The sequence below is a fragment of the Apiospora aurea genome (genome assembly GCF_038362705.1).
Source record: "Apiospora aurea strain CBS 24483 chromosome Unknown utg000006l_segment0_segment0, whole genome shotgun sequence".
NCBI classification, from domain to species: Eukaryota; Fungi; Ascomycota; class Sordariomycetes; order Amphisphaeriales; family Apiosporaceae; genus Apiospora; species Apiospora aurea.
The window spans coordinates 5,086,785-5,100,193 of NW_027117393.1; the positions used below are offsets into that span (position 1 = coordinate 5,086,785).

At 57.8% G+C, this 13,409-nt stretch overlaps 6 protein-coding genes across 6 annotated transcripts; all 6 read right to left on the reverse strand.

Moving 5' to 3' along the window:
* Positions 1 to 787: 787 nt before the first annotated feature.
* On the reverse strand, positions 788 to 2,418 carry PG986_010153 (cytochrome P450; the record flags this gene model as incomplete). The annotated part of the gene is made up of 3 exons (XM_066846375.1): positions 788 to 1,046; positions 1,124 to 2,280; positions 2,356 to 2,418. 3 exons carry the CDS (start codon positions 2,416 to 2,418, stop codon positions 788 to 790), a joined length of 1,479 nt encoding a protein of 492 aa, XP_066698773.1.
* Positions 2,419 to 3,079: 661 nt separating this feature from the next.
* Positions 3,080 to 3,898, reverse strand: PG986_010154 (uncharacterized protein; the record flags this gene model as incomplete). The annotated part of the gene is made up of 1 exon (XM_066846376.1): positions 3,080 to 3,898. One exon carries the CDS (start codon positions 3,896 to 3,898, stop codon positions 3,080 to 3,082), a length of 819 nt encoding a protein of 272 aa, XP_066698774.1.
* Positions 3,899 to 4,046: 148 nt separating this feature from the next.
* Positions 4,047 to 5,099, reverse strand: PG986_010155 (uncharacterized protein; the record flags this gene model as incomplete). The annotated part of the gene is made up of 3 exons (XM_066846377.1): positions 4,047 to 4,151; positions 4,209 to 4,623; positions 4,789 to 5,099. The coding sequence occupies 3 exons, from the start codon at positions 5,097 to 5,099 to the stop codon at positions 4,047 to 4,049; spliced, it is 831 nt and encodes a 276-aa protein (XP_066698775.1).
* A 698-nt stretch (positions 5,100 to 5,797) lies between these two features.
* Positions 5,798 to 7,912, reverse strand: PG986_010156 (RING-3; the record flags this gene model as incomplete). The annotated part of the gene is made up of 1 exon (XM_066846378.1): positions 5,798 to 7,912. One exon carries the CDS (start codon positions 7,910 to 7,912, stop codon positions 5,798 to 5,800), a length of 2,115 nt encoding a protein of 704 aa, XP_066698776.1.
* Positions 7,913 to 7,960: 48 nt separating this feature from the next.
* Positions 7,961 to 8,519, reverse strand: PG986_010157 (sucrose utilization protein SUC1; the record flags this gene model as incomplete). The annotated part of the gene is made up of 2 exons (XM_066846379.1): positions 7,961 to 8,142; positions 8,339 to 8,519. 2 exons carry the CDS (start codon positions 8,517 to 8,519, stop codon positions 7,961 to 7,963), a joined length of 363 nt encoding a protein of 120 aa, XP_066698777.1.
* Positions 8,520 to 10,912: 2,393 nt separating this feature from the next.
* Positions 10,913 to 13,054, reverse strand: PG986_010158 (uncharacterized protein; the record flags this gene model as incomplete). The annotated part of the gene is made up of 4 exons (XM_066846380.1): positions 10,913 to 11,078; positions 11,108 to 11,354; positions 11,432 to 12,662; positions 12,803 to 13,054. 4 exons carry the CDS (start codon positions 13,052 to 13,054, stop codon positions 10,913 to 10,915), a joined length of 1,896 nt encoding a protein of 631 aa, XP_066698778.1.
* Positions 13,055 to 13,409: the final 355 nt, after the last annotated feature.

A 13,409-nucleotide genomic window follows, 5' to 3' on the forward strand; every position in this document is an offset into this window, starting at 1 on the left:
ACTTCAACCAAAAAACAAACGAAAGAAGAAGCGCCAGAAATACTCTAGGCCCTGGCCCAAGACCACAAGTTCCAGCCCGAACTCGTCGGGTTGGCCAGTGTTGACCAAATCTCCGAGTACATCCTTTGAAAATAGTTAGCATAATCCCGTGCTTATTGGAAAGGAACAAAGAGCCCCGGAACCATGGATAAGCCTTCCGGTATGTATCCACCGTGTGCTTATAGTATAGGATTCGGTGGCATAGGGGCAAGCCTTGAAGGAGTCGCGGGTGCACTTACTTCGGGTCCGTCCCGCAGGACGTCCAGCTCTACCTCCTCGTGTTGGAGCTCGGCCTATATACATTTATTAGCCTTTGCCAAAAAGCCTAATAAAATTCAAGAGTGGCGTCTTACGAAATAATACTCGGGAGGACGGTCCTCCACGTAAGGAGGGAGTGGCTCGTCAGGGGGTTTATCCTCGCAAAAGATATACAAAATCTCATATGGAGGAGGAGGTTCGGTCAGCGCATGGTACGGTGATAAAGGGTCAGGGTAAACTCTATAATTCAGCCGTTAAAGGCATAAATATATTGTTGCCAGCCATCTCGTAATCACCTGATTATTCCATATCTAATTATCCTACATCTGATTGTTCTTCATCTGACTATCCCACATCTGATCCGTCCCCACGAGAGTCATCAAATGATTATTCAAAGTCCCGTGTTTACTCCATTGGGAGTACGTAACTATACCTACCAAGTAATAGGGGGTACCCCTCACCTTAGACTGCCCGCATCCAAGAGATTGCGCTAGACGGACGGCAAGGTGATGTTGCAAAAGTGCCCCTTCGGCGCAACCAGGAAGTGGTGCTCCATCTCCATGACCGCGTCGGTCGTGTCGGGACTGAGCCTCGCGCCGCGGCACTCGCGGAAGAATAGGGCCGTCGCCAGCCGCAGCTCCATCCTGGCCAGATGGATCCCGAGGCAGATCCGGGAGCCCGTACCGAAGGCCGAGAAGGCGAGCTTCTGCTCCCGGGACTGAGGGCGCATGAACCGGTCCTCGTCAAAGCTAGGAATAGGTAGGTTTTCAAGTTAGCCACACACATGACGGAACGCCGTTTCTCCACATGTTTCTTATGTGCTTACCTTTCGGGATGTTCAAAAACGGCACCGTCGCGGTGCATCGTGTACGCCTGGGTACAGACCACGGTCCCCGCCGGGAGGAAGTAGCCGGCCATTGTGGCGCCGCCCTCGGGCACGTACCGCTGCAATGCGCCGGGCGCGGCCCCGTACAGACGCAACGTCTCGTCTATTACACTATTCAACAGAGGCAGGGCTTCGAGGTCGACTTCGGTGAAGCCGGCTGGGAGTACGGCGACTTCCTCCTCCAGACGGCACTGGAGCTGCGGCCTTTTCAGGACGGCCCAGACAAGGTACGTCATCGTGGAGGCCGTGGTGTCCGAACCCGCTACGATCAGGTTGGTCGCTTCGAGCCGGACGCTTAGATCCGACAGGTGGTGACTCTGGGCTTCCCTCTCCTCCTTATCCTTCTCCGCCGCAGCGTCCGGGGATGCGGACAGTGCCACAATCTGACTAAACAGATTCTGCGCCCTGCCGCTCTCCCGAAGATTGCGCACCGCTTTTCCGGAGTACCGCGCGATGAGCGCCTCGCAATTTACCACTTCCTGCACCGCCCGGACAGGCAGCCGCCGCGCGACCGCGTGAAGCAACGGCAGCTCCCAGCGGAGGCCGCTGGACAAGAGGGAGCTCTGGATCGCGTTGACGTAGGGCGTCGTGCGGCCAAGGCCGACCATGTCGAAGGACTCGCCAAAGGACAGGTGCGCGATGACGTCGGTCGCCATGAGCGTCCACCACTTGAGGACATCAGCACTTCCGCCCTCGGCCTCGGCCTCGGCCTTGATCCGGCCCATCGTCTTCTCGACCGTCCGCCGCACCGCCGCCTCCCAGTTCGCCCGCAGCGCCGTCTTGCTGAAGGCGCGCGCGAACAGCCGGCGGCGCTCGCCGTGCCGCTTTGGGTCGCGCAGGGCGAAGATGCCGGGGTTGACCGAGTCGTACCAGGGCCCCTTGAGGAAGGGGCTGCCGACGCGGTGGATGCGGGCGTAGGCCGCGAGGTCGGCGACCGCGACCTCGCCGGGCGCGATGCGGACGACGGGGCCGTGGCGCCGGTGCAGGTCGTCGAGGTGGTACATTTCGCGGCCCGCGAGGATGTGGTACTTGAGGACGAGCCGGGTGAAGCGCGAGTACCAGGGGCCGGGGATCTTGGAGACGGGGCATCGGGCCGCCTGGAACCCCATGAGGGGAGATAGTGTCAGTCACGGCGCAGCCTCCGAGGGGAGGGGGAAGGTTTGGGGACATACGCGGACGAGGGAGAAGGCCAGGGCACTTGCGGCCACGGCTAGGAGAAGATAGATGTTTAACATCCTTTCGGGCAAGGACACTAGATTTGACTCGGAACCAGAATTCACTTTCAATTCCGTTTTGACGATTTACGTTCGAAGTTCGGGGCGAGACGCGAAAGCATAGTAAGTATACGTTTTATAGCAGACGTGTGCGTAAATATGATCGCATCAAAACGTGAGCTACCACTGATAAACGTTATCGCCTCATTGGCCGGCCCCTCTCTTGTGTGACCCTGTGTTCTTCTTCTTTTTTTTTTTTTTTTTTTTCTTTTCGTAAATCGGACCGAGAATTGAGAAGTGGAAAATGTGATGTATCGTGGCCGTATGGTCTTTGGACAAAGTGACAGCGCATTGGGTATTTCAGCCTCACCATGCAGGAGTCGTATAGCAGGTCCATAGCGTTAGGTGTTACTGGCCACGCTGACACCTGTCAGACAGAATGGTCCGACGTAGACGCGGCTAGCCGCTCAAAAGGCCGAGGTGTCTTAGCAAGTAGTTACTAAATCTGGCAAGGCCCTTTGCCGGGCTTACATGTATTCGTAAATCGGAACCATACGCGGGTAGATTTCAGCCCGAAGAACAATCCACGCCCAGAGGCGTCGTAGGATCCACCGATAGATGCATGTATATACAATAAACCCTGGAATCACACTAGTTTTTGATGCGATAGCCCTAATGCAAATCACGCAAACATCTCCCCGAACCCCAACGCCCCGATCCCGCCCAGCACCGCCCCCGCCGCCCCCTTGAACTCGGACCGCACCTCGCCCGTCAGGATGCGGTCGGGCGTGATGCCAGGCTCGTCGTAGAAGGCCTCGTTGACGTCGCGCTTCTCGCTGAAGACGGTCCCGTCGACGGAGCCGCCTATATACAGACCCCGGGTCTTTGTGTAGATCCACATCGGCGGCGGCGGGTCGGCACCCTCGCCGAACACTTCCGGCAACATGTTGTCGCCGCCACTGTTGTTGTTGTTGTTGCTGCTGCTGACGGTAGTAGGGCCCGCGGCCACGGCGAGCCCGCCCACGCTGCCGCCCTTGCCCCCTCCGCTCAGGCGCACCGAGTTGCGCTGGTAGTTCCCGAGCTCCGCGCCGCGGCTCGTCGTGCTCGCGTAGAACGCGCGGACGGCCTCCTCGGTGTTGAGCACGCAGACGCTCTCCGACACGTCGAAGCCGCCGATCAGGGTCGCGCCGGCGCCGTAGACACTAAACGCCGAGGGCCCGCTCCAGCGGCGGAAGCTGCCCCAGCTGGTGACGCTGCTGGCGATGCTTCTGCGGCTGCTGGAGTCGCCGGCTGCGTTTGCGTGTTGGGAGGAGGACGATGACGATGGGGAGGGAAGGCGGGCGAGGACGACGCCGGAGCCGCGGGAGCCGGACAGGTTCAGGCCGGCGCGGATGACGGTGTAGATGGCGAGGCCGTGGGCCTGCTGCAGGACGGCGTCGGGGATCTGGATGGGGGCTTGCTGCTGCGGTTGGGGGCGGGTTTGGGGTCTTCGGCTCCGCATCCTGTGAAGTTCAGGTGGTCAGTATACGACTTGTTTCTGGGGTTCGGAACATACTGGAGAAACGAAAACGCCCGGTACGGTGCACATACCTAGGAATGACTGCAATATCTTCCGAGCCTTGACGCACTCCTTGTCCATGGCCGCCGTGCTATTGAGCCTCTGGCTCCACTGCTGAAAGCTGTTTCCTGACGAAGTCTTGGGCCTGCCGATCGGCATCGGCGGCGCGGTCAGGCTCGGGGCCAAGACGCGCGGACTGGGAGGTAAGGGTCCTTGGTCACCGCTAGCGCCCGGTCGTTGATTGCGCGCCGACTCGGACACTTGTCGCGGAGGTACCGGCCGCCTTAGCAGCGGGACGTTGGAGTGTTGCGCTGGTTCCACTTTGGGCAGCGTCTCCATGGAGACCGGATGCATCCGCAGGGGCGACCTGGGCCGCTGCTCGGGGATGGGCGAGGGGACTAGTGGCGAGACGGCCTGAAGCGACGGCAAGGAGCGCAGTCCCCGTTGTTGCTGTTGCTGCTGGTCTTCCGCCGAAAGTAAAGGCGGTGGCAGCGCCGAGAGCGGCGACACGGGCGACACTGCACCCTCCGTCGCCAATCGAGTCGTCGTCGTCGTCGTCGTCGTCGTCGTAGCCATTTGCGTCGGCGATGGCGGCTGCAGTCGACCTCCGGAGAATCGCAGCGGTGGTAAAGACGGCGCGCCCGTGGCGGAGTCCTCCTGTCTCTCCTCTTTCACGGGCGTATTATACGTTTTGGCGCTGCGTTCTTGTTGTGCCGCCATCGAGTCTTCGTAGCTCGGCGGCGCGTCGTGCCCTTGCATCATCATGTAGTCGCGGTCCTCGGTGCGCATGCTCGCGGTGGGCGAGCCGGGGGGTCTGCTGGGGCAGGTGATACTGCGGGCGCGTCGCGTCATCCGCCTTGTAGTCAGCAGCGTCGCCGTCGTCGTCAGCTTTCCCGAAGGTGTTTCTTTTCCCCCTCTTACTCAGGGTGGTGGCCGGCATGTCCGTCGGTGGCGAGTGGGTGAGCTTATTGCTACCAATGCTGTTGTCATCGCTATATTGCCTCCGCGTCGTAGCGTTCGGCTGATGGTCCTCTAGTTGAAGGTGCGCTTTCTGGTCGGGGCTGCTGTCGTAATGCCCGTGGGTGCTGTGCCCGCCTCCGGATCGAGAGGTCGCCATGCCGGCGAGTGCTAGGAGTCTGACCATGGCTGTTCCGCGAGCGCCGCGCCCTCGTCAAACTGCGAGGACGGAGAGAGACTGGTGCCGTATTTCAATTGCCAGTAAAGCAAAACGCTTACGGAGTTTCCATGGATGCAAGATCCATGTCTTTCTCGCCACTTGTAGTGATTGGGAAAAGAGAAGTTCGGGAGTCGGCCATCCCGATTCTCATTCAGACCGCAACCTCTCTTCTGATCATCGCCCAGGATGACTGCATAAGCCCCAGTCATGCGCCGGCAACCTGATTGGCAAACCGGCACCTAATCTCCACAAATGCGAATCCTTTTCTACCGGTGGCAGGATGGTGGGAGGAGCTTTTGGGAAAAGCCAAAGGTCCTCTTTGTACGGCTAAAGACCTGCGTGCGAGTGTGTGTGTGTGTGAGGGTGTGACCCCAGGGGCCAATCCGAGGGAGTGTACGCGCATGCAGCACCTTGCCCGATACGGTCAAAAGAAATGCCAAGACCGAAACAGCTTCGGCTTACCAGGATCCCGGGACAAAATCTCCAAAAGGGAACTCGATCCCATGGATGCGACACTCCAAGTCGTCCAGTTAATCTCATTTCATAACATACTCGCTTTTGATACTCGCTATGGTAATACATATCTCAAGGCAGTAATGGGCTGATTGGTTGATGGGTTTCGTAAAGTTCAAAAGGGGTAGGGTGGGCGGTCGTCGAGATAATGACTACCAAACGCCCATCAGCCGTGTTTCCCCTTGCATATTCGGATCGGCAGTCGCTCTTTGATCCCTGACATCTGTTTCCATGAACAGTCCCTCGTGTATCGACGCGTTACGCCCCTCGGACATAGCCCCGAACCCGTAGTTCCCCTCACTCCCATCCGAGAATGCGACAGACAACCCCGCCGAAAGGGGATCGCCCGAGAGGGGATCGCCGGGCAAGGTATAGCCCCCTGAATCCAACGAAGCCGCCGCAACGAGGTCTATAGTCAACCCCTGTCTCGGCATGGCCATCATCGCCGAATCGCCCATGACTGTCTGGCTGGTGTCGGGATAGTTCCATGTGCTACCGGCCGAAGCAGCCGCAGCTTCCGTCGCCCTCCGGCGTTCTTCCTCGCTCGTAATGTCCCCCATCAAACTCCCATCATTGCTGCTCCAGCTGTACTGCCGCATCCGGGCCACCTCCGGCAGGGATAAAGAGCCCATCACGGAGATGGACGGACTAAGGCTCGTTCGCATCCCGCCCGCCGTCTCCCCGGCAAACAGGAGCAGCTTGTCCGCGAACATGGTCTTGCTGTTGGGGCTGGCGCTGAGCGTCTTGATGAAGAACTCGAGCGGATCGAGCACCACCCCGCTCCGCCCGCTCGACCCGCTCAGCAACGCCATCTCGCCGGCCAAGAAGTCCATACCTCCGCCGCCACTCTCCAAACCTGCTCCGAGGTGGACAGGCCCGTCCATAGCCCCGCCGAACGGCCGCATCGCCCCGCTCGCCGCGTTGGCGTCGTACGCGTTCAGCACGTTGACGCACCAGACCCCGATCTCGAAGATCTTCTCGAAGATGCCCATGCCGTGCACCTCGACGGCCTGGCTCGGCAGCGACTGCAGCACCGCCGCCGTGTCGCGCGCGATGGCCAGCGGGAAGCCGAAGCTGAAGCTCGCGTGGGGCGCGGCCGTCGACAGCAGGCCTTGGCGGAAGGAGCTCTGCCAGACGATGAGGCGAAGCCACTGTTGGGTCATGAGCAGGTCGGCTTTTTGAATGTCGGTCGGGTTGGGCTCGATTTCTTCGATTTCGTCTTCCTCGTCGGTTCCTATCTCGGCTTGCGTCGGTGATGATGTTGTGGCTGTTGATGGTCTGGTTGTCGAGGCGGGAGAGGTGGCGGGACTCGGGATGGGGACTGCATCCGGGGAGCTCTTCCGCCGCGGTCGGAGGAAGTCCAGGGGTTGGGACAGGATATGCTGCAGGTTCAAGTACGTCGTAGCCGAGACGCTCGGATCGCTCCCATCGTTCCACGCGTTTACGAAGCTCTCGTCGAGGGGCACGTAGCTGCTGACGAGCTTCAGGAACCCGGCATGGATCTCGGGCTCCTCGTAATCATGCCGCGTCGTCGGCAAGCTCGGCGTCTTGCGGAGGGTGAGCGGCTTGTTGCGCAAAATCGCAAAACTGCGCTCCGTCACGAACAGTTGCCAAAGGACGCGCTGCCGGCACAGCCGCTCCGCCGCGGGCAGGCCCTCGTAGGCGCGGTCGTCATGCAGGCGCAGGTCGATGGCCGCGGTCAGGGCCTCGCGCAGGTAGTACCACGACTTGCGGCTCTGGTTGATCTCGAAGAAGCTGGTGCTGAGCCAGAAGGAGGAGATGACGGCGGCCAGCGAGTCGTCCTCGGGGAAGTCGTACGACTGCCGCGCCGAAATGCACTCGTCGAGGAAGAAGCGGCCGACGCGGTCCCAGGTGGGGTGGCCCGGCTCGGCGAGGGACTTGCCGGCCATGTGGAACGCCGTCAGGGCGCTGAGCGCGTAGATCAGGTTCTTTTCCGAGGGCGTCATGGGTCGGGCGATGGTGGCGCGGATGGTGGGGATGTGCACTAGTGGCATGATGGGGTAGATGTGCTCATAGTACAGATCAACGCATCGGGGAATCAGATGAAGATAGATCGGGCAGTTCGGACGGAAGGCATCTGAGGAGAAGCTCCCCCGCGGCTCCGAGACGAGGCGGGGATCTGACGTGACGGCCGTCCATGGTATGAACGGCTGGTGAGTGGGCGACGATGCTGCCGACGGGTCGACAGAGGTGTCGGCGGAGTTCATGAGGTAGTCATTGTCGATACTTGGGTTGTTGATGAGCATTGGATCTATGCAGATCAAATGATGATGATGGGTGGGTGGGATTGGATCTCACTCTGTACCACTTGCGCCCTCGGACTCGGCCGATCCTTTGCCGTCCAGGGCGCGAAGCTCGTTGATGACTCGGCCATGTCCGCGCTTGGGGCCCCGTTTCCGGGGCACATGCTCTCTCTTGCAGTTGAGCGAGGCGTCCTCGCAGTGTTTGCAAGGCGACCGACCGTCGCATCGTATTCCTGGACATGACTGTTAGCTTGGTGTGCATTCGCCCCTCAAACTTTGAGATGCAGGCCGGCCCTCCATTCGCCTCTCTCGTTCTTGTGTAATTGGGTGAAAGGCCACCACAAGTAAGCATGATGGACATGTAGACAGAGGGACATGAGAAAGGGAAATCTCAAGAAGAGTGTGTTGTTGATAGGATCTCAAACGTACGCCTTCGCCGGCAGTGGTCACAGACGGTCCGCTTGGAGCATTTCGGCGAGGCTTGGATCCGGCCGAGTCGGGGCTCTCCTAGCCGCTCCTCGCACTTGACCCTTGCCGTCGGAGACAGTGATTTAGCGGGCCGTACTCGGACGGGGATTGCTGGGTCTGGCGGCGGGCGGTCACACTGCATCCTGGGGAGGAGTAAAATCGTGGAAGGGATCTCAATGGGGGATGCGGAGGTCGGTGCGGTTCGAAGGGTTTGTCTGGGAAAAATTTGGGTTTCAGTGGCACCGGCTTACGTCTTCTTCATAAAAAGGGATGCGAGAATATCAGCGAGAGGCGAAAAGAGGATTGAAGAGATAAAAATCCGAGCAATGCCTCTCCACTTGGCGAAGGCGAGGCATGCATGTCTCCTTGCTGGTGCTTTGCTCAATGGGCCGGGCCAGCCGTTGACATCACAAGGACGGCAGGTTGCAGGCGTGAGAAAAGAAGATGATGGCTGGGCGGCGGCCGGATTTTCGTGCATGGGAAATGCGGGGAAGCGACATGGGGTTGAAGGTTCAACGCCGTCGTGAATGGTTCGATGGCGGGAGGGGGCCCTACCAGCGACCTGCATAAGACTGGGTTTCATGCTCCCATCGTGCATGGAGAAGCTTGGGAGCTGAGAGGCGAGATCGAGGACAAAACATGCATGGAGAGGACGTAGATAATCGGCTGATATGTCCCGACAGAGGGGAATGACTGCATCTTTCACGATGATATCTTCCCTCCTCCGCGAAACACGTCTGCTGCCTCTATCGCAAACCTCGCCTCCGCGAATCGTTTTCTCGCTCACCGAAGAGCCGTAGCTGAACTTTACAGGCCCCCTAGTGCTGTGCCGCTAACCCACATCTCCCGCATTGTCAGGTGTGTCTTGGCAATCTCGAATTCGGCCCGTTTGATTACCTAAGCGTAACAGTCAGTGTTCTACACAGGAGTAATCTCCGTTATCGTCTCCGTAAAGGCGTGTGGAGGGCGGAGGTGTAGTAACATCTCATCTCGTAATGCCTCGAGTATGCCAGTTGCTCTTAACGGGGCTTTGCTCAGTTGAGATTCGGTGATAAACAGCAGCGCGTCAGCGCCTGTATCGGAGCCGGGATCGGGCCAACTCCAGACATCCTGAGGGACTTGCAGCATGTTCCAGATTATTGGGGTAAACACAGCAGAAGAGCTTATGTGGTTGGATCTAACCAAGATGTGTTTCCTTGGTCGGAGATGGCCCAGGCTGGCAAGCACGGCATTGCACTGAATGGTCAGGGAAGAACTGTGGTACGAGGCAAATGGATCCAACTCACGAGCGTCCTGAGAAAATACGAGGTACTTTCAGGTACTTGGTGGTGTATAGGTATCATTGGCCCGAGCCTGTTACACGGGAATATGGTATCAAACACTGTAGCTATACCAACCCCCCTCTACCCTCATCAAGGCGAACGCCAGGTGGGAAGGGACCCCTTCGGAGGACCAACTCTACGTATCGGTGCACCAGTCCACAATAGGACTCAATCATGAGTGTGAGTCACTGAGGCCCGTGTTGATTGCTTGGAAATCAACCCTTACCGCCAGTCGCACCGACGAGTTTGCACGCCGAAGGAGTTTACAAACAATCATTTCGCCTAGGCAGATCGAACCTTTCGCGAAAAGGTACTGCAACAAGTCCAACGAAACAGCCTGGCCGGTGCGACGTTGGCGTAGAAGACTACCATGAAATGTTTGATTCTGAACTATTCACGTTTCCGCTCTTATCGCTGTCTTCCTCAGTCCAGAGTTGCGTCTGACGGTCGGGTAACTAACTACCTGGCCAGCACATCATATCGTGATCCCGCCATGTAGGGCAAATGTTGCCGGTACAGTAGCTATGTGGAGCGAACTTACCGTTTCAAATCGTCATGGAAACGGACGGCAAGGAAGATTTCATCCAAACGATGCTCGATACCGTTCAACCCAGAGGCCAGTAAGCACTCGGGTACAAATGAGTCGTACTGAGGCCCGCCTGAGCCCAAGCTTTGGCTGCTTGCGTTGAACCAGGCTTCTAGGTAGGGCAGTTTGGATATTATGAGGATCACCTTTGCTGGGTCGCAACTCGCTGGTTACTAGCCAGGGAATCGTGCTTTATCCAGCGCGATATTAATTCTCCTATATGCAACAATGAGACGAACTAGGCAGGTGAGGGGCTGTCAGTTGCCTGCAACGCAGCCAGCAGGCGCGGTTACCCAAGGCCGCTCACCTAGTTGATGAACACACTTTCGGTCCAACATAGATCTGTTGACAGGAGTCTCATTGATATGTATCCATTTAGAGATCTTACAGCCGTAAACTACATATCCCCAGAACGCCATTCTCCAGAGCAAGCCAAGACTAGCACATCAACCCTTTTCTATATTCCCATTGCGCAATGAATCCCGATAGGGTGAGACTCATCCAACCAGCTGCCCCGAAGCCTTGCTAACCCGACATCTACCACCTGCTATTGCTAGCTTCCTCAACTAAAGAGCAACAGCGAAGAAACATCAGCTCGAAATAGTAGCCACACAGCAAATACTAACCTCAAGAGTAGCTACTACTCTCACTGTCCGACGAATCCAAAGCCCGATCCTCGTGCAGCCCCCAATTCGTCCAAGGCGGGTCGTCCGAATCGTCCGAGCCGCGGCCGTCGTTGATGCACGGCGTCTCGAGCGGGAACCCGACGGGATCCTCATCCTCCTCCTCATCGCTGTCCGCCGCTTGGGAGGTGGCGAGGACGGCGCGATCCGGTTGAAGGCCTCGCTCGCGGACACGTTGGCGCTGGGCATCAGGTTCGGGTCCAGGCCGGTCCCGAGCTTGCGCTTGACGTACCGGTGCACGCTCTCGTGGTGCGTGGTGACGGCGAAATACCGGGGGCCGGTGTAGTCGGCGACAAGGTGGTCCATGCGGTCGCCGCGCATGACAGTGCAGGCTCCGGGGGCATAGGGGACCTTGACGCCCAGCTGGGGCAGGCAAAGGTTTTCTCCTGTCGAGAAGAAAAGGTGTCAGCAACTATTATCAATGGAAGGTCTCGGTCAGCCAAGATCGGATTCTACTACTCACCCGTGTATTCGCCAAGAGTGACAAGCCCAACAAGGCCGCCGCGGAGGTCGCATGTGTCCCGATGTCGCTGGGTGTAGGCGTTGATGCCCAAGACGAATAGACTCATGAACTTGTCATCTGTAGTCTCGATACGGTCTTCCTTGTCGACGTTCTGGCAGATTGTCCGGTCCGTCTCGTAGAAGTCTGGGTCAAGAGGCTTGACAAGGAGACGGACCACCTCGCTGATCTTGTTGAACACCGACTTGCAGAACCGCGGGAAGACTTTTCTCGGCAGGTGGTTGATGCGGGTTCCCCCGAGCGAACAGTCGGACGTCGCGAACACGTGGTTGCCAAGCGGGTCTCCCAGCTGGGACCAACATCCATAGTGCGCAACTGCCACCTTGGCATGTGGCAGCTCGGCCACGGTGGCTTTGGCCGGGTCCAGATACGGATGTATGCGTCGGATGTATCGATCCACCACGTGCCGCTTACTCTCGGGGGCCGGGATAGGTACGAAGAACGAGAACATGTCGATGGCGCGGTTGAGCTCGCGCACGATGTCGGCCCCGAACAGGAGCTGGGCCGCGGATTCCACATTGGCGAGGACGACACGGCGTTTGGCGTCGACAACAATGAAGACATCGGCATCCACCAGCTCCCATACCTGTTCGGCGGCAATCTTGTCATCGAGGTAATGGCGGAAGTGATCTTGATCGAAACGACCGTTGTTCCAGCGACGAGGCCAGTGTGCCTTAATCACCGTAATGATATGGTCGATCTGGCCGTCGCCATTGCTGGCCGCGTCTCGGAGGCCATCTCTTTCGGCCCAAGTAGAATGCAGCCAGAAGGTCTCTTGGGCTTCGGTGCGAAGGTTCTCGAGATCTTTGCTGAATTTCTTGTAGTTGATATCGGTTTCGGTCTGCTGGTTCGGTTCCACCCCGCGGAGGCCACCTCCATTCTCCCAAACCATGCGGGCCATGAGAAACTGCTGTACCTCGATCGCCATGGGAGCCTCGCTGGACAGGTCATGCGCACGCTGCTCAGCATCATTATATCCCCGGGTCTTGTCAAAGGGCTTCTTCTCATCCAAGTCGATGTCAAAGCACTGCATCAGACGAATGCGTTTGGAAGCAATGGTGAACTCGACGACTACCTCTCGTGCATTGTCTCGTAGAGTAGAAACATGATTGTCAGTCGAGAAGTCCTTTGCCAGTTGGCGAATGCCGGTTGTGGTGACCTTGGACAAAAGGTTCTGGACGTCATGCAAGATTGTCGGATTGACGATATCCATGCCTTGATGCGTTCGAAGACTGGGTCCAGAATTTGGGTCTGAGAATTACCTGGTCAGTTTTGATGTGATTCCTATGCACAAGTGGCACATCGCAAACTCACCATTCTATCGTCTCGATGGTGGCTAAGGTTGCCGGCCCATGTTCGCCACAGGCCATAGGGATCGCCTGGAACCACATCGCACCGCTTCCCCCAGTGGACGAGCCCCGCCCGGGCGCGTTCAGCCTCTGCCAGCTCGCCGATGGTCTTGATCTTCTTACGATGCTTGACCGAGACGTGTCGCTGGCCTAGTAGGTACTCGATGGTCTCTTCATCGGGTGTTCCTGCAGGAGCCTCGGCTCTTAGGAACGGCATTTCGACCTTGTACGATGTCTGGGCGGTAAGACACACAGGGAGGATATGGTTGAAAGTTGCAGAAAATATGTTCAATGATATGACGTGAAGCAAGGAGATGAAAGCAAGGGGCGGGTGAGGAGTGAAACAAAAGCTGCGGTGTTGAGTGAGCAGCCTGTTTGATGCGGGCTGTTTGCATTTCAATTTTTATTTTGCAGGCGCTAGAGAAATTTTCGTGAACAACGACGCTTGGGCATGCAGTTGCACTGAATGCAGGCGCAAACCGAGTTACCTTGATTTGTAGTTCTAAAAGAAAGTACTAAACATGTGCACATATAGACCATAATCAGGCCACAGGGTTCCTATTCGTAAAAAT